The sequence below is a fragment of the Chionomys nivalis genome, chromosome 21, assembly GCF_950005125.1.
Source record: "Chionomys nivalis chromosome 21, mChiNiv1.1, whole genome shotgun sequence".
In the NCBI taxonomy this organism is placed as follows: Eukaryota; Metazoa; Chordata; class Mammalia; order Rodentia; family Cricetidae; genus Chionomys; species Chionomys nivalis.
The window spans coordinates 56,745,215-56,770,329 of NC_080106.1; the positions used below are offsets into that span (position 1 = coordinate 56,745,215).

The 25,115-nt window shown below is 37.1% G+C and overlaps 2 protein-coding genes across 2 annotated transcripts; both read right to left on the reverse strand.

Annotated features, from left to right (window-relative positions):
* Positions 1-12,808: 12,808 nt before the first annotated feature.
* Positions 12,809-22,148, reverse strand: LOC130863409 (olfactory receptor 2J3-like). The gene is made up of 4 exons (XM_057753347.1): positions 22,131-22,148; positions 19,024-19,108; positions 13,666-14,583; positions 12,809-12,840 (listed from the first exon to the last, which is right to left on the reverse strand). Exons 1-4 carry the CDS (start codon positions 22,146-22,148, stop codon positions 12,809-12,811), a joined length of 1,053 nt encoding a protein of 350 aa, XP_057609330.1.
* Positions 22,149-23,779: 1,631 nt separating this feature from the next.
* On the reverse strand, positions 23,780-24,715 carry LOC130863936 (olfactory receptor 2J3-like). The gene has a single exon (XM_057754265.1). It carries the CDS (start codon positions 24,713-24,715, stop codon positions 23,780-23,782), a length of 936 nt encoding a protein of 311 aa, XP_057610248.1.
* Between the last annotated feature and the right edge of the window lie 400 nt (positions 24,716-25,115).

Consider the following 25,115-nt stretch of genomic DNA (forward strand, 5'->3'; position numbering starts at 1 on the left):
ATCGAGGTAGAGACAGAGTCTCAATTTGGAGCAACGGTCTGAGCTCTTAAGGTCCAAATGAGGAGCAGAAGGAGGGAGAACATGAGCAAGGAAATCAGGACCACGAGGGATGCACCCACCCCCTGTGACAGTGGAACCAAGGCCAGCTGGTCTGGGACTGAATAAGCATGGGTTGAAACTGGACTCTCTGAGCATGGCGGACAATGAAGGCTGATGAGAAGCCAAGGACAATGGCACTAGGTTTCGATCCTAATACATGAACTGGCTTTGTGGGAGCTTAGCCTGTTTAGACGCTCACCTTCCTGGACATAGATAGAAGACCTTCGTCTTCCCGCAGGGCAGAGAATTTGGACTTCTCTTCAGTATCGAGAGGGAGGGGGAATAGGGTGGGGGGAGGAGAAGAGGACTGGGGATAGGGGGAGGGGACTTGGGGGGAGGGGGCAATATTTGGGAGGAGGGGAGGGAAATGGGAAACGGGGAGCAGGTGGAAATTTTAATTAAAAAACAATAAAAATAAAAAAAATAAAATACAAAAAAAAGCAATAAACATTAAAAAAAGACCATGAGGAGAAACAGACAGATGGGAATGCCATGAGACCATGCAGCAGGTCTCCAAAGGTGGCTGGTTCCAGGTAGGGAGACATGCAGAGGTAGGCAAGAGACAGACATGGATAGGCACACAATGCAGAGTGAGGTTGGATATTTATTTTGTGAATTATGGAGGAGGAAGGGAGAAGGGGAGAAGAGCAAAGAGGCACAGAGAGAGATAGACAAGGAGAGACAAAGGGGAGTATTGGGGAGAGGCAGAAGCTGCCTCTTTGAGAAGAAGACAGAAAAGGAAGATATGCAGGCTGGAAGCAGAAGATCAGCTTGCCTCAGCAGACAAGGAGGGAGTGAGTGTGGCTTTTCTCTTAAAGGGGCTGGACAGATCATTACATTCCCATCTCTTTTTTTATAATAAAAAGGCGAAGCCGGGTGGTGGCACACACCTTTAATCCCAGCACTTGGGAGGCAGAGGCAGGCAGATCTCTGTGAGTTTGAGGCCAGCCTGGTCTACAAGAGTTAGTTCCAGGACAGATGCCAAAAACTACAAAGAAACCCTGTCTCAAAAATGAAAAAAATTAAAAAAGGTGGGAGGTTAGGCACCACAGGTTCACAGGTTAAAGAATTGGGGAGAAAGATTCTCAAGACCGCTCCCTGCATATTCATGGGAATCATTTTTTTGGGGGGAAACCTGAAACGTCTGGGTGCTGGTCACATCCTGGAATAGCTGGTCTGTTTGTTTCTGTCTGGTGTTTGTTGTATAAAAATGTCTGGTTTCTCTTACACTTGTTTAAGGTATTGGCAAAACAGAGGACAAAGTTAAGTTTAGGGAAATTTTTTTTTAGGGCCAGGGATTTGAGGGGGATATATTTGACCTGTATAAGATGGATCCTTCAATTCAGCTTTCTGGAACTCACAAGAATTTTTTTGGGTTTGTGAAAACAGAAATTTTAGACATATACATTGTATAAACAGTAGCATATTATGTTAGAATGACTGTGACAGATATTTTTGCACAATGAAAAGTGTTTTTAAGACTATGGAAGGCAGAGTGAGAGAGAAATTTGATAACTTGTATTTGTCCTCACACCTTTATAAATTGCAGGTCTTATATTTGTATTTTACTGAAATTTATTTGGTGAAGTTATTTTTTTAAACTGACAAAACCTCTCAGCTGTCAAACTTCCTCAGAGATATTTGAGACAGATGAAATTTTATTTGAGTTACTGATTAAAAAGCAGCAGAGAACTTACTTGGTTGGCACCTAGAGCTACTCCTCAGGGTCCTCCATGGTCGCTGAAGGTCATATTTGCCTTTTACTGTTTAGCATAGGGCCTGCCAGGCTCCAGAAGATCCTGTGAGCTAAGAAATCTGTAGGAAGACAAACCTATCTTGACCAGAGCATCTAGGTTGTCGATTCCAGTGATTCTTTCCACATCTGGAGATCTTCAGTTTAGATGAAAGGAAGTTTTGACCAGTGGTCAGCACTCGGCAGTTGAAGCTAATTGCAGATGGACATTGTTCTGTGCCCATTTGTCTTCTGTCTTCTTTAGGGGAAGTAGAGTGCTGCTGGGAGCAACACTGTCTCTTTTTCTTATGAAAAGTTTTTAACAATTAAATATTTAAATGCCATATTCTCTAGATCTCTGAGCAGTAGAGGGCTGTTTATCAGGAACAGCTACAGTATAGAATCTGCCTGGAGAGCTGGATCTAAGCTTGACTGTACTGGCTCTCAACTTAACAGATAAGATTTACACTCATAAAAAGACAGAAAAAAGAAAACACTGCTTGCAATAGAAGGTTAACAGCAGAACTGATAATAGTAAAGAACATAAAGCATTTCTGTAAGAGACTTAAAAGTACATACCAGTCTGAAACATGAGACGATTGTTTTGTAGTCTGAAGTGAGATTCCATTAACCAGTAAATGTAGGTGCATGTAAGTTACATGTATGAACACACACACAGAGAGTTAAAAGAAACTGGATGAAGTAGATGCTCTTGGTGGGGTCTACCAAAGGCATGTCACTGCACAAAACACACATGCAGCAGAGTCAGCAAGAGGAATTTAGAAACAAAAAATAGTAAATTAGGGGATCAGGCAGGGTATACCTCAGTAAAGATGGCATGACTTGGTCACCTGACCTGGCTCTCAGTCAAAATGATGGTAAGGTCTCCTGACCTCAGTCAAAATGGCAGCAGTCACATGTTGTATGGAAAAACCACAATTTTCCAGCTGCAGGAGTTTTAAGTTTAATAATAAGAGAGACCTAGAGGCATGGTCTGCTCTGTAACTGAGCTGCCATGCCACAAGCCACAACAGGAAGCAAAAGGCTGGAATTGAAAACAGCCACCTCATGGGTCCAACCAATCTTGTTGGCAGCAGTAGCAGTGGCAGGGACAGTTTGAGGAAACTCCTTCCATTTGCCTGTGCACTGACAGTAGTTAGAAAGCTCCTGCTAATAGCAGTTAGAAATTTCCTGTAAATTGGAACCAGCAAGGCACAGGTGGAGAGAAGTTAACGGCTCAGCCCCATGTCTCAGGGCCATTTGTCAGGGACCGCCTCAACCAAAATACCTCTTTCCAGGGAGAGGCATGGGGATTTAGAAATGTCGTAAAGGAAATCAGGACCACGAGGCGTGCACCCACCCACTGTGACAGTGGAACTGATCTATTGGGAGCTCTCCAAGGCCAGCTGGACTGGGACTGAATAAGCATGGGTTGAAACTGGACTCTCTGAACATGGCAGACAATGAAGGCTGATGAGAAGCCAAGGACAATGGCACTAGGTTTCGATCCTAATACATGAACTGGCTTTGTGGGAGCTTAGCCTGTTTGGATGCTCACCTTCCTGGGCCTGGATGGAAGTGGGAGGACCTTGGTCTTCCTGTAGGGCAGGGAATTTGGACTGCTCTTCAATATCGAGAGGGAGGGGGAATGGACTGGGGGGAGGAGAAGAGGAGTGGGGATGGGGGAGGGGAGTGGGGGGAGGGGGCAATATGTGGGAGGAGGGGGAGGGAAATGGGAAACGGGGAGCAGTTGGAAATTTTAATTAAAAAAGAATTAAAAAAAAGAATATGAAGATGTGAGTAAAAATAATAAAATGGAGAAACATACAGGATAATATCAGGAAGAAATTTCAGAGTGTACTTAAATATCACCTGCATTTAATTTCCAACTGCTTAAAATACACCTGACCCCAAAAGTTAGGAGCAAGACAAAAGACTGCATTAACATGATACAAGGAAATGAACATATCAATTGAAGGTCTCGGGCTACATTCATAGTTAAACAAGTCATGTACACACACTATACCAAAACATTCTGTAGGCAAACTACTCCGGGGTGGAATCCCAAGTTACTACATAAAGGGAACTGAAACTTAGATGGATCCTTAGACTCTTGTTTCAGGTAGGAACAATCTACTCTATTCCTGGAGTACAAGGTCTGGCTATTAGGCACACCCGTTGACAATAACCTTGGTAGAGCAGAACTCTCTGATCTACATCTAGGAGGGACCTTTGCTTGCCGCACAAGCACAATAGCCTTGAAGGAACTAGAGGTAAGCTCCAACTCTTCAACCTTTGGTCAACATGGAAATAGGCTCACATTTCTGGACCTCCACAAAATCTTACTCTCTTTAGGTTTTCTCAGTTTCTTGAGGGACAAGGTGTTATACAGAATAAAGCAGAAATTGCTTTTAATAAACTTTTTTGTTAAGCCATAGAATTTATTTATCATAATGTTTACAAAATGAATTGTTAATTTTTCTTAAAGATAAGTGCACATATATTCATTATGAGGAATTGAGGAATTTATCATTAAATTCTATAAAGAGTAGAATAAATGCTGAAAACATGTTTAATTTTTAAGATTTCTTTTGAATATCTGGATCAGATAAATAACAAGAAAGTAATAAGTAATGAGATCTGGAGCCAATTCTGTGCATGTACCTGTAAGAAGATGGAGTGCCTTTTAAAAACATGAAAGAGTCAGTAATTTGGACTTGAAATTGAAATAGAATTTGCTTATTTTTCACACAACATGAATTTTTAAAGATATGTAGTTTTCATGTAATTACATTCAAAATCTAAATCAATAACAGTTTATATAGCTAAGACAATTCTAGGAACAACCTTGAGAATCTAAACTTTATCAAGAAATTGGTTAAACTTCATCATAATAAATTGATAAATTATATAATTGTATGATATTAGATTCATTAATGGGTAATTAAACCTGGTGTTTAATAAAGAGCTAAACACTAGAGGAAAATGCAATATGTTTCAGGTACCTTGGACCTGGTGTAACAAACTGATATGAGCATACAAAGTTGGGTACTGGAAACTGCGCTTTGTTCCTCTGGAAGAGCAGCAAGTGATTTTAACTGCTAATTCATCTCTTTAACCCTCATTTCTTCTGAATTTTATATTAGGTCACTGCACTGCTATGACCAATGGATTAGTCAGTAGGAAAAGTGGGCTCAGGGTTGGGGTCATATCATGAAATGGAATATAGCCATCCAAAATTTATATAATTGTGTTGACTATATATACCATGAGTGTTGGAAAATTTAAATGAAGAGAGATGGTGCTTTTTTACATATCTCAAATTAGAAGGTTTCCACAGTACATGATGGTTCAAAGATATTAAAGGTGGTTTTAAGTTTAATATTCCTACCATATTTAGCATAAAATACTGAAAATAAATCAACAATAAGGGAAGCTGTTTTGGATCCTACCATATGACTGTGATCAAACTGTTCAAAGAAGAGTCAACTACAAACAGGACAAGGTAGTTTCAGAGAAAATTTTGGTGTAAATGGTATAAAGGCAAAATGAGGAATAAATCAAATACTAAATTACTTTCCATATTTACTGAAAGGAGATTGTAAGTGAATTTTCTAGCTTCTAGGTCATTTTCATTCTAGGACAGAAAGGGAGAAATAGGCTTGGAGATAGAGTAGACCAATTGGTAATAGATTTAGCTGTTTTATCAGAAATATAAACTCAGATGTATGTGAGCAGTTCAAATTGTTATACATATATAAAGATTCAAATTTACCAACCATAAAAGGAGGAAATATGTAACGTTTGTCTTTCTGAATCTCTGTTACATCACTCAGAATAATTGTTTCTAGCTCCATCCATTTATCTGTGAAATTTAAAAAATTATTTTTCTTAACACCTGAATAATATTTCATTGTTTTCATCTTCAATTATATTATCCATCCATCAGTCCCTGATGGCCATCTAGGATGTTTCCATTCCCTGACTATTCTGTATGTAGCAGCAATGAACTTGGATGAACGTACACCTGGATCATATGATATCTATTTTTCTGGCCTTTTGAGAATTGTCAACAGTGATTTCTATAGTGGCTATGCTAGTGTTCACTCCCACCAATAGTAAATAATGTTCTTCTTGCCCCTATTTGTCATCATGATCTTATCTTAGCCATTTTGACTGGGGTAAGCCAAAAGTCTCCAAGTCATTTAATTTGCATTTTCTTGGTTGCTCAGATTGTTCAACGTTTTAAAAATAAATTCTTTGAGAAATTATACAATGTATTTGGATCATATCCACCCCCTACCATGTCTCCTACTTCCCTGCCTCCCCAACACTGTCTTGGTTTTTACAAACCTATCAAGTACAGTTTGTGCTACTCTGGACCCTGGAATATTGGTCTTTACTACATCATGTCAATTCATCAGAGGTCACCCTCTTAAAGAAAATGAACCGTCTTTCTCCCACCACTTATTAGTTGCCAATAGCACCTTAACTAGGGGTGGAACTACCTCCATTTTGTGAATTTTGTCTGACTTGATCTTGAGTCTCAAAGAAAGATAAAGCAACTGGAGGCCTCAAGTTGGACAACTGGCAGGGTTCTGGAACTTTGGGTTGCTTGTGATGATAATGTTCCTAGGGTGATCTGAAGAGTCACAGAGGGAAGGAGATAGATCAAGAGGAAGTAGGTTTCCCAAGCAAACAGGTATTAGGATTTGGGTAAAACTGTATCTGTGCTACATACAGTATCTACAGGTTTCCTGGTACTGAGTATGCTGGGATCAATTGAAGAATTTAAATATACTTCTCAGTCATTTGTATTTAACCTTTTGATAACTCTCTGATTGTTATATGACAAAATTTTTAAGGGATGGAAAAGAAAATGCAGTGATACAAAGGGGGAAATTAAAATAATGGAACAAGAAAGGTCAAATATAGGGACTGAGGTAGAAGGAATATATGGAAGAATAACTAATACTAAGAGCTCAAAAGGTCACATAAAAACCACCTCTCCACAACTTCCTAAGTTATATAAGTGCATAATTTGTGTGTGTGTTGTTAAAAGTAGTTATCCTATAATGGAGCAACAATGCCCTGGTAAGACATTACAGATTAACAAATTAAAAAGTCTACTGTCAAGAATGAATTACCTTTATTGGAGTTGTAGGCAAGTAAGATCCCATAATTCCTAAACTATTACAACCTATAGACATTGCTCTTATTTACCTTCCAGATCTTGATGGTAAGACACTATTGTTGAAGACATCACATATTTAAGTCATAGAACGCGGAGAAATAAAACATGTATTGATCTGGAAACTTCATCCCTACCTTATAGATTTTATTGTGCTGGAAGAAATAATCACCAATCCTGTCCATCTGTGGCTCATGTGAGATAAAATAACTTCCTGCCTGGCAAGAAGTCTCCACTGGTGCAATAGTGGCACAAGTATCATGAGAGTAAGCAATGGCTTTCTGAATGGATTTGCAGCCTGTTCTTCTCTTTCTCTTTTTTCCACTCTTCCTCTCTTTGTCTTCTCCCTCTCCCTCTGTTTCTCACTCATCTCATCCTCCCCAGTCTATTTCGTGCTAGACAAGTTGTTTGATAAAGATGGATGTAGTTGACTTGAAAATAAAAGAAAGCATACAGGCATCTCCAGAAGTGGCGACTGTGTGCATTTAGTGTGGTATGCTTCACGTTCTTTTTTTTTCAACTTTCAATGTGTATTTGTGTAGCTTGTCTTATAGCAAAAACCATCTGATACAACATAAATTGATCTTTGCGTGGAACAAGAGGGGGCATATAGACACTACAAATTTTACAGTGAATAACTAAGTGGAATTGAAAATTATATCTACACATGAAAGAGGACGCTATAAGAATTTTCTTTTTTTAATCTTTATTTTATTTTTTTAATTAAAATTTCTACCTCATTCCTGTTTCCCATTTCCCTCCCCCCACTCCCTTCCCCCTCTCCACACTCCTCTCCCCCTCCCCCCACTACATTCCCACTTCCTCCGGAGACTGAAGAGCAATCCAAATACCCTGTCCTGTGGGAAGTCCAAGGTCCTCCCACTTCTATCTAGGTCCAGGAAGGTGAGCATCCATACACCCTAGGCTCCCACAAAGCCAGTTCACGTATTAGGATCGAAACCTAGTGCCATTGTCCTTGGCTTCTTATCAGCCTTCATTGTCTGCCATGTACAGAGAGTCCGGTTTCATCCCATGCTTATTTAGTCCCAGTCGAGCTGGACTTGGTGAGGTCCCAATAGATCAGTTCCACTGTCACAGTGGGTGGGTGCACCCCTCGTGGTCCTGACTTCCTTGCTCATGTTCTCCCTCCTTCTGCTCCTCATTTGGACCTTAAGAGCTCAGTCCATTGCTCCAAATTGGGTCTCTGTCTCTATCTCGATCCATCGTCAGATGAAGGTTCGAAGGTGATATGCAAGATATTCACCAGTATACGATAGGGTCTTTTCAGGTTCCCTCTCCTCAGCTGCCCAAGGTACTACTGGGAACATCTCCCTGGACACCTGCAAGCCCCTCTAGAGTCAAATCTCTTGCCAACCCTAAGATGGCTCCCTTAAATAGGATATATATTTCTTTGTTCCCGTATCCACCCTTCCTATATCGCAACCATCCTATAACCCCAAGCTCCCCCCATCCTCACCTTCTCACGTTTCTCACCCCATTTCCCCTTAGCCCCATGCCACCTCACCCGCAAGTTCCCAGTTTTTGCCCGGCAATCTTGTCTACTTCCCCTATCCAAGCGGATGACTGTACGTTTTTCTTTGGGTTCACCTTCTTATTTAGCTTTTCTAGGATCACAAATTATATGCTCAATGTCCTTTATTTATGGCTAGAAACCAATTATGAGCGAGTACATCCCATGTTCCTCTTTTTGGGTCTGGGATACCTCATTCAGGATAGTGTTTATTTCCATCCATTTGCATGCAAAATTCACGATGTCATTGTTTTTTACCGCAGAGTAGTACTCTAATAAGTATATATTCCACCCTTTCTTCATCCGTTCTTCCATTGAAGGGCATCTAGGTTGTTTCCAGGTTCTGCCTATTACAAACAATGCTGCTATGAACATAGTTGAACAAATGCTTTTGTCATATAATAGGGCAATTCTCGGGTATATTCAGAAGAGAGGTATTACTGGGTCTTGGGGTAATTTGATCCCAAATTTCCTGAGAAATCGCCACACTGATTTCCAAAGTGGTTGCACAAGATTGCATTCCCACCAGCAATGGATGAGTGTGCCCCTATCTCCACAACCTCTCCAACAAAGGCTATCATTGGTGTTTTTGATTTTAGCCATTCTGACAGGTGTAAGATGATATCTCAAAGTTGATTTAATTTACATTTCCCTTATCGCTAAGGAGGTTGAGCATGACCTTAAGTGACTTTTGGTCATTCAAATTTCTTCTGTTGAAAATTCTCTGTTCAGTTCAGTGCCCCATTTTTTATTGGGTTAATTAGCATTTTAAAGTCTAGTTTCTTGAGTTCTTTATATATTTTGGAGATCAGACCTTTGTCTGTTGCAGGGTTGGTGAAGATCTTCTCCCAATCAGTGGGTTGCCTTTTTGTCTTAGTGACAGTGTCCTTTGCTTTACAGAAGCTTCTCAGTTTCAGGAGGTCCCATTTATTCAATGTTGTTCTTAATGTCTGTGCTGCTGGGTATATACGTAGGAAGTGATCTCTTGTACCCATATGTTGTAGAGTACTTCCCACTTTTTCTTCTATCAGGTTCAGTGTGTTCAGACTGATATTGAGGTCTTTAATTCATTTGGACTTGAGTTTTGTGCATCGTGATCGATATAGATCTATTTTCATTCTTCTACATGTTGACAACCATTTCTGCCAGCACCATTTGTTGAAGATGCTTTCTTTCTTCCATTGAATACTTTTAGCTCCTTTATCAAAAATCAGGTGTTCTTAGGTTTGTGGGTTAAAATCAGGGTCTTCTACACGATTCCATTTATCGACTTCTCTGTTTTTATGCCAATACCAAGCTGTTTTCAATACTGAAGCTCTGTAATAGAGTTTCAAGTCAGGGATGGTAATGCCTCCAGAAGTTCCTTTATTGTATATGATTGTTTTGGCTATCCTGGGTCTTTTGTTTTTCCATATAAAGTTGATTAATATCCTCTCAAGATCTGTGAAGAATTTTGATGGGATTTTAATGGGGATTGCATTGAGTCTATAAATTGCACTTGGTAGAATTGTCATTTTTACTATGTTGATCCTCCCTATCAAGAACAAGGGAGATCCTTCCATTTTCTGGTATCCTCCTCAATTTCTTTCTTCAAAGACTTAAAGTTCTTGTCAAATAGATTCTTCACTTCCTTGGTTAAAGTTATGCCAAGATATTTTATGCTATTTGTGGCTATCGTGAAGGATGATGCTTCTCTGATTTCTTTCTCTGCTTCCTTATCCTTTGTGTATAGGAGGGCAGCTGATTTTTTGGAATTGAACTTGTATCCTGCCACACTACTAAAGGTGTTTATCAGCTGTAGAAGTTCTTTGGTGGAGTTTTTGGGGTCGCTTATGTACAATATCATATCATCTGCAAATAATGAAAGTTTAACTTCTTCCTTTCCAATTCGAATACCTTTGATCCCCTTATGTTGTCTTATTGCTACTGCTAGAATTTCAAGCACTATATTGAAGAGGTATGGAGAGAGTGGACAGCCTTGTCGTGTTCCTCATTTTAGTGGGATGGCTTTGAGCTTCTCTCCATTTAATTTGATGTTAGCTTTTGGTTTGCTATAAGTAGCTTTTATTATAAATAGGTATGACCCTTGTATCCCTAATCTCTCTAAGACCTTTATCATAAAGGGATGTTGAATTTTGTCAAATGCTTTTTCAGCATCTAATGAAATGATCATATTTTTTTTCTTTCAGTTTATTTATATGATGGATTACATTTATAGATTATCGTATGTTGAACCAGCTCTGCATCCCTGGGATGAAGCCTACTTGATCATAATGGATAATATTTCTAATGTGTTCTTGGATTCGGTTTGCCAGTATTTTATTGAGGATTTTCTCATCGATGTTCATGAATGAGATTGGCCTGTAATTCTCTTTCTTGGTTGGGTCTTTGTGTGGTTTTGGTATCAGAGTAACTGCAGCTTCATAAAAGGAATTTGGCAATGACTTCTCTGTTTCTATATTGTGAAATACATTAAGGAGTATAGATACTAGGTCTTCTTGGAAGTTCTGGTAGAATTCTGCATTGAAGCTGTCTGGACCTGGACTTTTTTGGTAGGGAGTTTTTTTATAGCAACTTCTAATTCTTCACGACTAACAGGTCTATTTAGATTGTTCACCTGGTCCTGGTTTAACTTTGGTATATGGTACTTATCCAAAAAAGTGTCCATTTCTTTTACATTTTCCAATTTTGTGCAAAGAGCTTTTGTAGTAAGATCTAATGATTCTCTGAATTTGCTGTGTCTGTGGTTATGTCTCCCTTTTCGTTTGTGATCTTTTAATTTCCATATTCTCTCTCTGCTGTTTGATTAGCTTGGATAGGGGTTTATCAATCTTGTTGATTTTCTCCAAGAACCAGCTTTTTGTTTCATTGATTCATTGACTGTTTTCTGTGTTTCAGTTGTGTTGATTTCAGCCCTCAGTTTGATTATTTCCAGTCTTCTACTCATCCTAGGTGAGTCTGCTTCTTTTTTTTCTAGAGCCTTCAGGTGGGTTATTAAGTCTCCAATGTGTGCTTTCTCCATTTTCTTTAAGTGGGCACTTAGTGCTATGAACTTTCCTCTTAGCACTGCTTTCATAGTGTCCCATAGTTTTGAGTATGTTGTGTCTTGGTTTTCATTGAATTCAAGAAAGACTTTAATTTCTTTCTTTATTTCTTCCTTGATCCAGGTGTGGTTCAGAAGTTGACTGTTCAGTTTCCATGAGTTCGTAGGCTTTCTGGGGGTAGCATTGTTGTTGAATTCTAACTTTAATTCATGATGATCTGATAAGACACAGGTGGTTACTAATATTTTTTTGTAACTGTGTAAGTTTGCTTTGTTACCGAGTATGTGGTCAATTTTCAAGCTGTAGAGAAGAAGGTATATTCTTTCCTATTTGGGTGAAATGTTCTATAGATGTCTGTTAAGCCCATTTGATTCATTACCTCCCTTAATCCTCTTATTTCTCTGTGAGGTTCTGTCTGATTGACCTGTCCATTCGTGAGAGAGGAATGTTGAAATCTCCTACTATTAGTGTGTGTGGTTTGATGACTGCCTTGAGTTTTAGTAATGTTTCTTTTACATAAGTGGGTGCTTTTATATTAGGGGCATAGATATTCAGGATTGAGACTTTGTTCTGATAAATTGTTCCTGTTATGAGTAAAAAATGACCCTCTCCATCTCTTCTGATTGATTTTAGTTTGAAGTCAACTTTGTTAGAAATTAGTATGGCCACACCTGCTTGTTTCTTAGTTCCATTTGCTTGATAAACCTTTTCCCATTCCTTTACTCTGAGTAGATGTCTGTCTCTGTGGTTGAGGTGTGTTTCTTGTAAACAGCAGAATGTTGGATCCTGTTTTCTCGTCCAATCTCTTAGCCTGTGTCTCTTTACAGGTGAATTGAGTCCATTGATATTAAGTGATATTAATGACCAGTGAAGCAGAGGTGCTGAGGGGTTCCATCTGGACGGGTGAGTGTGTGCTATCCAGGGGCAGACTCCTCAGCACCTCTGCTTCACGTTCTTATAGGACTGAAAGGAGATGATGTCACTTCTGCTGCAGTTACAGAGTAGTGGATACTTTTGTGGTTAGCATTAACAATGGACCCCCAGAAACAGAAAAAAAAATTCATGCCTAAGTTTTGTCACTGAAAGACAGTTTATACATAGACAACACACTCATGATTTTCCCTTTAATCTTCTTACTTAGAAAGTCAATAATTCATAACTATAAAAAATAGCAAGCCATTCATGTTGCTGAATTGAAAAGTACAAATCAATTATGTTTTTCTCTCTAAGATAACTTTGGTTACTGTTTTAGGTTACATGACTATATGTTTAAGGAGACAATTGTACAAATGTGTCTGATATTCAATACCACATATGTTATAGTTATGCAATATCCCAAAGGAAAAAAATCTATTCAGATAGAAAAGGTCTATATATTTTAAAAAGTGAAAATAGGAGAAAAACTTATCTTAAAATTGAGGAAAATTGTCTTTAGAAAGCAACATATTAACGATAGTACAATAATCAACCTTCTATAATACTGCTACATGTTGCATCACAGAAAATCATATGTAAGAATAAATCTTCATGTACTTCAGATATGCTTGCCATAATTCATGAATTTATATTCATTCTTACAGTAGAATATCAAAAACATGGAGCAAAATTCATTCTGGCACTTGTTTATGAAGGGGAAAATGTATCACACATTTAATTATGCCTTAAACAAAAAGTACAACATAAAAAATATTCTGCATAGAAACTAAAAGGTTAAAAATACACTACAAATATTTTATATTATACCATCTTATTTCATTAGGAATTAAAAACAGATCTTTCATTGACAAATACAGCAAGTCACATATAAGATTGATCAGATTTGTGTTCATTAGAGTTATAATCTGAGGATAAAATTGATGCTTTTAAAATCTGACTTTTAACAAAGCTATGTTCAAAAAAGTTGTCTTAGGCAGATAAAGTTTATTTATATCCACCATAGTACTGTGTGAGTCTGTGAGAACTTATAAACAAATCTCACTGATTGAGTAGAAAAGTGATCCGATAATGAACGGGTGAACTGGGGAACCATCACACCACTAATGTCAGTAGTACTCAAGATATTACTGACTCATCAGCCTCCTTACTGCCCCTCTGACATCTTTGTTTCTTAGAGTATAGATGAGAGGGTTCAGGCTAGGTGTGACGACAGTGTAGAAGAGTGCGATGAACTTGGCTTGATCTTGATTAGTTTTTGTTGGAGGCTGAAGATAAATGCACATGGCTGGAATGAAAAGGAGGCATACAACCATAAGATGGGCTCCACAGGTTCCAAATGCTTTCTGAAATCCTGTGTTTGAGTGCATCTTTAGGACAGCTTGAGCAATAGCACCGTAGGAAGTGAAAATGAGAATGAGGGGGATGAGAACAAATAAAGAGCTTGCAACCAGTAGAGTCATCTCATTAGCTCGAGTGTCAACACAGGATAACTGGAGCAGTGCTGGTACTTCACAAAAGAAGTGATCTACTTGGTGATTTCCGCACAGAGGTACCCAGAAAGTGAGGAGAGAATGAAGTGCTGAGTCCAAAAAGCCACATATCCAGGAGGTTGCTGCTAGCATGTGACAGAGACTAGGATTCATGAGGACAGAGTAATGCAAGGGTTTGCACACAGCTGCATAGCGGTCATAGGACATCACCACCAAAAGAACACACTCTGTGGTACCCAAAGCAAGGACAAAATAGAGTTGGAACATACAACCAGCATAAGATATCGTCTTCTGTGGGCCCCAGAGGTTGAATAGCAGCTGAGGGACAGAACTAGTGGTGTAGCAAATATCCAGGGCTGAGAGATTTGACAGGAAGAAGTACATGGGTGTATGTAGCTGTGAGTCTAAGTGTGACAGGATGATAATGAAGAGATTTCCTGTTAGTGTTGCCAAGTAGAATATCAAGATCACCACAAAAAGAACTACCTCCAGGTGAGGCCACTTAGAAAAACCCAGAAGAATGAAGTACCCTTCAGAACTTGCATTGATTTTTTTCCATACTAGTTTACATTCTCTTTTGTTTTATCTTCACTTCTAAGAAAACTTGAGTGTTAAGAAAAATAATCACAGTTGTTGACTAAAGAATATAAAGCATCATCAAACTCATATTCTATGAAAAAAGAGAAAAATCAGTAAGAGAAGAGAAAAGTATTCTATTTGCTAGAAGTTTAACTATAAAGTATAAAATGGATGATTGCTAGATGACATGAATGAAAGCAAAAGTTGTTGATATATTTTCTGAGACATAGATTATTTACATTTTCTAAAATACACCTTTGTAAATTACTTGTTAATCACAAAGTAAACTTCATAGTACAGAAACCTTGCTGATGTCTCCATAACTACACACTGTTAGCTCACTAGTGATGACACAAACCAGTACTCCATGGCTACTGATGCGATAATTTGAAACAAGATGTCACTGAAGTGTCACTACTGCTCAGAAGACACAACCAAACTCTTGTAAGGAAGAAACATGAGAAAAATTCAAATGAACACAAAATAGATTCCCTATACTCTACAAAAATATCAGTTACTATAGCAATTAAGACTAAGTAATTGGGCAAATAGATTTTAAAAGTTGGTGCCCAGATGATCACACACTTGAAAAAATAGCACAAACTCCTTAGAGAATTGGAAAAGTTTGAATTTATACTGATAATTTTGCAAATTTTAAATTGGTTAACATTTGAACTTTACAGAGTTTACATAAATAATTTTATTGTCCTGGAGGCATTACCATCCCTGACTTCAAACTCTATTACAGAGCTTCAGTATTGAAAACAGCTTGCTATTGGCATAAAAACAGAGAAGTTGACCAATGGAATTGTATAGAAGATCCGGATTTTAACCCACAAACCTATGAACACCTCATTTTCGATAAGGGAGCTAAAAGTATACAATGGAAGAAAGAAAGCATCTTCAACAAATGGTGCTGGCACAACTGGATGTCAACCTGTAGAAGAATGAAAATAGACCCATATCTATCACCTTGTACAAAAATCAAGTCCAAATGGATCAAAGACCTCAATATCAATCTGAACACACTGAACCTGATAGAAGAGAAAATAGGAAGTACCCTACAACACATGGGCACAGAAGATCGCTTCCTATGTATAACCCCAACAGCACAGACATTAAGGGCAACATTGAATAAATGGGACCTCCTGAAACTGAGAAGCTTCTGTAAAGCAAAGGACACTGTCACTAAGACAAAAAAGGAGAAGATCTTCACCAACCCCACAACAGACAAAGGTCTGATCTCCAAAATATATAAAGAACTCAAGAAACTAGACGTTAAAATGTGAGTAATTAGTTTTAAGTAAAAGTAGTAAGTTTTTTTATTCATGCACATGGGCTGCCTCTCCCTAAGGTGGAGTTGAAGAATTCAGTCTTGAATGTGAGAAAGTTTGGGGGTAGGTGGTTTCCAAATAGGGGATTTTATGGGTAAAATAGGTAGGATTACAGGAGCTGAACATCATAAAAAGTTATTCCTAATGACCTCCTGAAGCAAAGACTTGATTGCAAGGTGGTCATAACAACAGATATTTATAACAAAGTTGCCATAGCAACCCTCTTGAAAGGTATGGCTGCAAGATGACAATTTTTTGGAACAGAGACATGGTTGTCATTCCTGGAACTGGTAGTACAAATTTTTTGTAGTTAAAATTACAGGTAGAGCAAATCCCATCCCTTGAGAAACAGAGGTTTAATCATAAACAGAATGAACCCAGTTTGTTTTTGTTATAAGATGGATGTTAAGCCTAAGTTGGTGGCAGACTGGTTCTTAATAAGAAAGCAGAGTCCAGTGAGTACTTCGAAGATTATGGACTGGCTTACAGGAAAGACAGAGGAAAGTACATATTTAGACTATGAGGGAGAAAATTACCCAAGCTACAGACTGAGCTGCTGTCACTAAAAATTGTCTTTTCTTTAGGGAAATAAGTGAAAATTGTGCACAGAAAAAACAAAAGCAAAAACAAAAAACCTTGAATAGATGTTCCATGGTTAGGGATAAGGTTTTTTATTGTAAGTAAGGAAGACAGAACAGCCAGAGGCATCTGGAAGAGTCCAGAGCAGAGAGAAAAAGAACCAGACTGGCCATGACTGGAGTTAGAGAAGCAAACCTAGAAAAATGCTGAGCAGAGGGAACCTTGTGAACTGGAACAGATTGGGAGTTTAAAATAGAGGAAGAGGGGGGAAAGGCCAGGATGCTGACTTGGGCTTTGAACTACCTAACAGGTACATGTGAATAGGAAAAAAAGAGTTCAGAGTCTAGCATGAGCTTTAATATGTAAACTTAGATATATGCCAAGGGAACTGACCCTTTCTGGTGGGCAGAAATCTGTTTCACAGGTTCCTAAGGAATTTTGCATATTAGCTTTTATACCTCAACTAAGAGTCCTGCTATAGTCCAGCTTGAGCTAAGTGAAGACTGTCATTTTGGGGTTCCCTTTGGAACTGACAATCAGTAATATTGTATTTAGATTCTAAGTATAGGTTTGAATCACTATGCTTGTTTACTCTCTCCTACAAAAACATTGCCAATTTTATAAATCATTAAATGACCTTTTTCAAGTTAATATATTGCACTAATGAGTCTTACATTTGTTTATTTTTAAAAACATAAACCATAATTCATCAATACCAATGACCCTTTTTGAGCTGCAAATTTCTAATCTTTCTTTGGAAAATTAAATCTTCTATTTGTTACATAGCTATCGAGTGACTTAGGATTTAACTATCTTTTGTTTACTGAATTTTTTGCTTTCTCCAACATTACCATCTCTGTTTTGTTTTACATGCTCTTGTGACTAATGAGAGATACTTCCTAATTAACTATGACAAAAGATTAATAAAATCATCTATAGTTTTAACATTTTGGCTCTTAATAGTAATTGCAACACTTGTAGAAAGATATTGAAATAGAAATAAACTTCATCAGGAATATTTGGAGAAAACATCTTGTCTCTAGCCTTTCAGCTAACCCTAATCCTAATTTGCAGCAATGTGACAGTGTCAGTAAACTAGAAGAAACGATTCTATTTCACTGAGTGATGGGTCCAGGGAAACAAGTTCATACAATATTTAGAAAGAACTTCCTTTAAAACTATGACTGAATTCGAAAGAATTCATATAATGGAAAATTTTAAAATAATTCAAATTGAAGTGATTACTGCCATTTGATTAAAGATGGAAGTTTTCTAAAATAGTTTTAAACTTTTTTTCTTAGATTGGGAACACATCATGGCAATTTTGGGTGCAATTGCTGTAATTACTTCCCTTGATACACTTAATTTTCTTCTTGTCTTTGAAGAAAAGTTCTCAAAAAGAAACCATGCTTCCAAAGACTAATTGACTGACTAGAATGGGAGTTGTGCAGGAACAATTGGAATGTTACCGGTCTGGAGGCTAGTTACCTTATCTTGGGCTAGTCTTACTCCTCCAGAACAGTCACTTCTTGCTCATCTCTCTTTCTGAACTAACATCTTGTGAATAGTAGTTATAAATATTTGAAATCTATTAACTTAGCTAAACCCTGTCTTTCACCAACCCAAAAGCTAAGAATACCATCAGATAGCATCTTGGGCCCACAGAAGTTTCTCCCATCTTATAACCCACATCTCTGATGCATCCACCAATGTATTTAATCTTGCCTTGATTTAAAAGCTTTTTTCTGTACAATTATAAAAGTTCATGAAACTGCTTCCACACTGAAACATGGATTTTGAGGTAACCTAAATCTCTATTGCCAGGCCATTCAAAATGGATCCATAGTAAATTATTTCTTAACTCCCTTAAGATGACAGTGGTGACTTTTACGTCAACAGCCTCTACGACTGAGTACCTTAACTAAAATGAACAAACCGGTAGCTGTGAATTATCACTTTCAATTTGATGAATTCCTATAAGGAAAAGTTAGCAACATATCTAAGAAAAGAGACAAACATCAGATGAAAATAAGAAAAGTATAAACTTCTGACTTGATTTCTTCATGTTGGATGGGTAGGAAATAAAGTTACTTTTTGTTCCATGGATAAGTTCTTCCTTCTAAGTTGAAAGTCCGTGTTGAAGAAGGAGAAAAAAAGTGATGGTTCCCCATCACCAATACTGACTAGAATTTTCCTATTCTGAGTTTTTACATAGAACATTATCTAGTGCTCAAGTAATGCCTGAAACCTGTTTACTCACATCTTTTTTGGTTTGGTTTGGTTTTATATTTTGGGTTTTTTTTTTTTTCTTTTTTTTTTTTTTTTTGAGACAGGGTTTCTCTGTAACTTTGGAGCCTATCCTGGAACTAGCTCTTATAGACCAGGTTGGCCTTAAACTCACAGAGATCCACCTTCCTCTGCCTCCCGAGTGCTGGGATTAAAGGTGTGCACCACCACTGCTCAGATACTCACATCTTGAGTCTGTTCATCTGCCCATTGTTGTCTTACCTTTCACTCCCTTAACTGTGTGACTGACCTGCTGGTTGGTATTGATGTCCTTCAGAGCTCTAGCAGTGCCTAAACCTGGATTCTGCTACAGAAGAGAGAGCCCACCGGGCAGTAAAGTACTTGTTTGCAGGCAGAAGGTGAAACTCTGAGCTTTCAGTGTGTCCAGAGAGGTCTTATCTGAGACCAAATGGAGATTTTAGAAAAACAGAAGAACTAATTTCCTTAACTGTAGCATTGGGAGTGTAAATCCCAAAGAGTCAATTAATGCTCTGCAGGGACTTTGAGGTTACACTATTTTCCATGAATGTCCTCCCCTTGATACTGCACTATTGTTGAACCAAGGCGACATTAAAACTCTGACCCAACCACCACTCTGGTTTACAAGACAGGATAGATTTCAATGAGATTTCTAATATCCTCCCTGAGTTCTTGAAAACATTAAGAGATAAATTTTACATATTCATGTTATTTGACATGAAATAACATGAAATGTGGATCCAAATATAATTTAAATATTTGACATTAAAATTGCATGTACTAAAACTCAGACCCAAAATGTAAACAGAAGTTTTGGTCCTGCCTGGTCCTGTAGCCATTCAGTCCCAAAGAAGCACACAGAGGCCTATATTAATAATAAACTGTTTGGCCTATTAGCTCAGGCTTATTGTTAACTATTTCTTACAATTTAAATTAAACCACAATTTTTGTCTGTGTTAGCCACATGGCTTGGTACCTTTTCTTAGTAAGGCATTCTAATCTTGCTTCCTCTGCCTCTGACTGGTGACTGAATCTCTGCCTTTCCTCTTTCCAGAATTCTCCTAGTCTGGTTGCCCCATCTATCCTTCCTGCCTCTATACTGACCAATCAGCATTTTATTAAACCAATATGAGTAACCAATCTTTATAGTGTATAAGAACATTGTTCCACAGCACCAAAACTTAAATCTCAACATTAAATTAGTTCATTATTATAATGGATTTTAGTGGGAGCTAGCCTGGCCTGGACTCTGTCCCTCCAAAGCCGACAGACTCCAACAGAAGTGTATTTAAATCCCCAGTAGACAAGCTGGGCAGGGCAAGGGGTGGGCCTGGGTTAGTTAAAGATACAGGCTACTGAATTTTAACCAGTGGTTCTTGGGAAGGGTGCCTGGAGAAAACAAAGTCACTTCCCTTATTTGAAACAAAACAAATTAGAAAAAACTTACAATTTTTGTTCAATAAATATGAGAAAATTCTAGTGTCCCTAGCCACAAGGGACCAGTTCCATTTTGAACAGTGGGAACTTAAAACTTTGAAAATATTTTGGGGAAAGGGAGAATTGGCTTTCTGTTTAATTGGCAAATGTTCCAGTGGGGGGTCTGTTTTTTGTTGGGATGTGTTACGTTGTATGTACATGTCTATGAACCTGAGTAAAGAGTTTATATATGGTTTAGAAAAGATGGCTGGTAAAATCTTGATTACTTCTTTTTGTTAATTTATCTCAATAAAAGCCCACTGGAACTCCAAAAAAAAAAAAAAAAAGAAAAAGAAAAAAGAAAAAAGAAAGAAGAAAAGAAAAGAAAAAGAAGTCAAGTGAACTTTTTTGGCCTTTCCTTGTGATCTAATCTAAGTAAATAATTGTAAGGAAAAATTCCTGTTATTCTAAACAAAACACAATATCACAAATTCACACAGAATTTGTGGTTTTCTCAGTTATTAAGACCATGGAGTATTGTTATTATTAACATAAGACTACAGCTCTACTCTTAAAGAAGATAAGATATAGTTTATTCTGGAGACCTTTTAAATGACCATCGTCTGAGAACACAAATATTTACAATTTTACAGAAAAAGAAAACTTTTAAATCAAGGCAAAATTAAATCATATTGATGGGTACACAATTCAGGTACAGCAAGCTAGGGGAAGCTTTTCGATGGGCTCAAGATGACCCTGATGACATTCTCATCTTTTGGATGGTGAAAGCTAGTAGTCTACTAAATTGATAGGTTCCAGAGGTCGTTATTTATTAGTCACAGGATGCCTCCATTTGTCAATGTGAAAAAAGACACAGTCTTCATCTTACAGACAATAATTATTCTGAAACCATTTGTAATAAAAAGAAAACTTAACATAAGATTTTTAGAAATAAAGAAATCCTACAAGTAACAGTTTTATACTAAGAATATTTGGAAGAAATCATATGAATTTAGTATTATCCATTATATAAACGAGACAAAAATTTGTTAAAGTATATATATTTATAATATGTTTTAGAAGTAACAAATCTATGTTTATAACATTAAATTTTATAACTCAATGAAATCTTATGATCTAATAAATATAGTTTTATATAAACTATGAGCATTGTAAGGTTTATGAAATATCTAATATACCCAAAGATAATATTTTAATATGTGTTAAGATCTTTAAAGTCCTGAAATTAATAAAATAAAATTCACACATCTGTTTTCTTGAAATTAGTGACTTTCACTGTAATCTCCTATGAAACCTATTTCATGATAGCTGCCTAGTTACCCATTGACATTAGAACTCACTCCCCCTCATAGGGTCTCCATTGACTGGCCCATGGGTTAAGACAAGATTATAAAAATTTTATTGTTGAGACCTAATGCTTGGTGCCCCTCCTATAAAAAGTGGGTTTATAAACCAGCCTTTTGTAACAGCCTAACAAACACCATCTCTTGCTGTGATCTCAGCTAGCTGATAAGCTTCTGAGTCTCATGGTGTTTTGTTTTGTTTTTCTTTTTTTTCTCTTTTCTTTTTGCTTCTGGTTTTCCTGGGATTTGGTTTGTCGAATAAAATTTGCTCCTGGTTTATTAGACTTTGGTGCTCTGTTCCCGTCTTTGCATGACCCCCCCAAACCCAACAATTAGGGTTTCTATTGATGTGGTGAGACAGCATGACCACAGTAACATTTATATTTAATTTCAGAGGTTTAGTCAATTATTGTCATGGTGTGAGAAGCAGGTAGTATGCAAATAGGCATGGTGCTGGAGAAGGAGCTAAGAGTTCTACATCTTGATCTTCAGGATGCAGAAAGAGACTGAACCACACTGGGCATAGCTTGAGTATATGAGACCTCAAAGTCTGCCCTTGCAGTGACGTACTTCTTCAAACAAGGCCATACCTACTCCAACAAGGCCATACCTCCTAATTTTTCTACTCCTTATCATCTGTGATGGTCATTTTATTCAACCACAACACATGGGGATATATCTGGGGCCAGAACAAGTTGGCCATCCATACTATTCAGCATTAGTGATATTTGGAGGCAGTGAGAGACTCTGCTTCAATAAATAAACTTGAAAAGCAATCAAGGAAGACATCTGGAATCAACCTTGTGCCTCTACATTCATATGCACACACATTATACACACAAGTGAACACAAATACAGACATGCATGCATATTACACACATGAAATTCAAATAAATTTATTCAGACTAAAACATAACTGAGCTATTTAGTCATCACCATTGCAGGATATAAGTCAGTTTACAAAAGTCAGATGTAGTCTACAGTACTGACAGTGACATTCAAAACTATGCAACTCTCAGAGGTCAACTTAGCAAAATATATAGAGACAAAACTTGGAATGCAGGAAAAAATATGTTTATGCATCAGAATAGTGAAGTTATTTGAGTTATCAGTTCTTCCCAAATTGTTTCATAAATATAACCTAATATACAAGAAAACTTTAGGAGCTTAATTTTAAAAATATATATTTTTAAATTTATATATAAATTTCAAAAGAACTTTGCTCTTTTGAAAATTTTTTTAAAGAATAAAAATCTTGAGATGAGTAAAAATTTTGTAGGACATCTATTTGATCTATTTGATCAAGGAATTACTATATATATATATGTGTGTGTGTGTCTGTGTGTCTGTGTGTCTGTGTGAGTTATAGCACAATATAATACATATAGTATACTACAATATAGCATATTATATGACCCTAACAGATACATAAAAAATAAAATGCCCATTGTTTACTGCACTGTTAAGTAAATTGTTCCCTAATAATGCTATTCATTTTAATATTTTTCTTTAAAACCTAATGCCTCATACTATAATACAATGATATTTTTAAAAAGAAGATATTTATAAAGAGTTAGAAACATAATTTACCCTGATTTAATTCATTAAACATAATTTCACCATCATTAAGATCACTAAATAAAATTACGTGATTTATTTCTTTTACTTTATAGTAATTACTAACATCCTCTTCCACTCAATTTAATAAGGATATTTATATTCAAGATTTATTGCCAAATTTCCTTTAATTATTTTAGAAGTGCCCTTAATTTGTTATCATGTAACCCATGACAAACAATATTTTATACAAGTATTTCCTCTTTTATCTTAGATTGTAATTTTATCCATAAGAAAGTTCTATTTGATCAAAAGGAACATCCATCTAAAGTAGTAAGAATCTAAAAGAAAATAAGACATATTAAGATTCAAAAGTAATGTCAGTAAGGAATATGTTCTTTAGTTAAACAGACAAATGAACAAGTGAGCTATTTGGAACAGATTTCTGTTTGTATTGTTCAAAGTAGAAAGTCATAAAATTTACTGTCTGAGTTCCTGACATAATTTAATATTTTGAAAAAAAAGGTGTTCTTACTCAAATAAATTAAAATCTGTATTTTATGTTCTATGATTCAGTGACCCGATGAGATTGGAAAAGAGCAAAGTGTCTTTTGTAAAGGATCAGACTTTCTTTTCAAAGACTGCACAGTGGAAGGCCTCTCTCATTGTTCCCTTTCACACCCAGTCAGCCTCCTTACTGCTCCTCTGATATCTTTGTTTCTTAGAGTATAGATGAGAGGGTTCAGGCTAGGTGTGACAACAGTATAATAGAGGGAAATGAACTTGGCTTGATCTTGAGAATTTTCTGTTGGAGGCTGAAGATAAATGCACATGATTGGAATGAAAAAGAGAGACACAACAGTAAGATGGGCTCCACAGGTCCCAAAAACTTTCTGAAGTCGAGCAGTGGACTGCATTCTTAGAACAGTGCATATGATGGCACCATAGGGGCTCAGGATAAGAATAAGTGGTATAACAACAAAAATGGCACTCATGACCATGAGGGTCAGCTCATTTGCATGAATATCAACACAGGATAACCTCAACAGTGTTGGGACTTCGCAGAAGAAGTAGTCCACTTTGCGATGTCCACACAGAGATACCCAAAAGGTAAAGGAGGAATGAAGTGCTGAGGTGGTAAAGCCACTTACCCAGCATGCTGCAGCCAGCAGGTGACAGAAATGAGGATTCATGAGGACAGAATAAGGCAAGGGTTTGCACACAGCTGCATAGCGATCAAAGGACATCACCACCAAAAGAACACACTCTGTGTTACCCAGTGCGAGGAGAAAATAGAGTTGTAGCATGCACCCAACATAAGATATTGTCTTCTCTGGACCCCGGAGGTTGGACAGCAGCTGAGGAACAGAACTCGTGGTATAGCAGAGATCCAGAGCAGAGAGATTTGAGAGGAAAAAGTACATAGGGGTGTGCAGGTGAGAATCTAGGTATGATAGGATGACGATGAAGAGATTGCCTGTCAGTGTCATCAAGTAGAATATCAAGATCACCACAAAGAGAACAACTTCCAGATGAGGCCATTTAGAGAAACCCAGAAAAATAAATCCTTCCCAGCTTTCACTGAAAGTTTCCACCATTGTTTATTTTTTTTTTGTTTATCTTCAGTTCTAGGAAAATTTGAACATGAAGAGAGTTACAGTAAATGATTGTTAAAACAAATCATTAGCAGGCATATATATTCATACATACACATATATGTATATATTCATATTCCCAGAACTATTTCTCATATATTCATATACTCATTGACTTTCATATATATGAAATATATAATATTAACATTATTTATTGGTAATCAAAATATTAATTAGTATATGATATTCATCAAAACAGTGTGAATATATATGAAAAGTCATTGAGTGGTGAAGGCAAAAGGTTCCCAACTACAAACTATTAATAAATAAAATGACATTACTGACATGAAAGTTTGCAAAGCTAGTTAGAAAGTTTTCAGTAGGTAATACAATCACATAGAGG

Coding starts and splice junctions, on each gene's coding strand:
- LOC130863409 (XM_057753347.1), bottom strand. Junction 14,584..19,023: donor CACAGTTAAGGGAGTGAAAG/GTAAGACAACAA, acceptor AATGTAAACTAG/TATGGAAAAAAATCAATGCA. Junction 12,841..13,665: donor GGCAGTAAGGAGGCTGATGA/GTCAGTAATATC, acceptor AACCTAAAACAG/TAACCAAAGTTATCTTAGAG.
- LOC130863936 (XM_057754265.1), bottom strand. CDS start 24,715: ATGGTGGAAACTTTCAGTGAAAGCTGGGAAGGATTTATTTTTCTGGGT.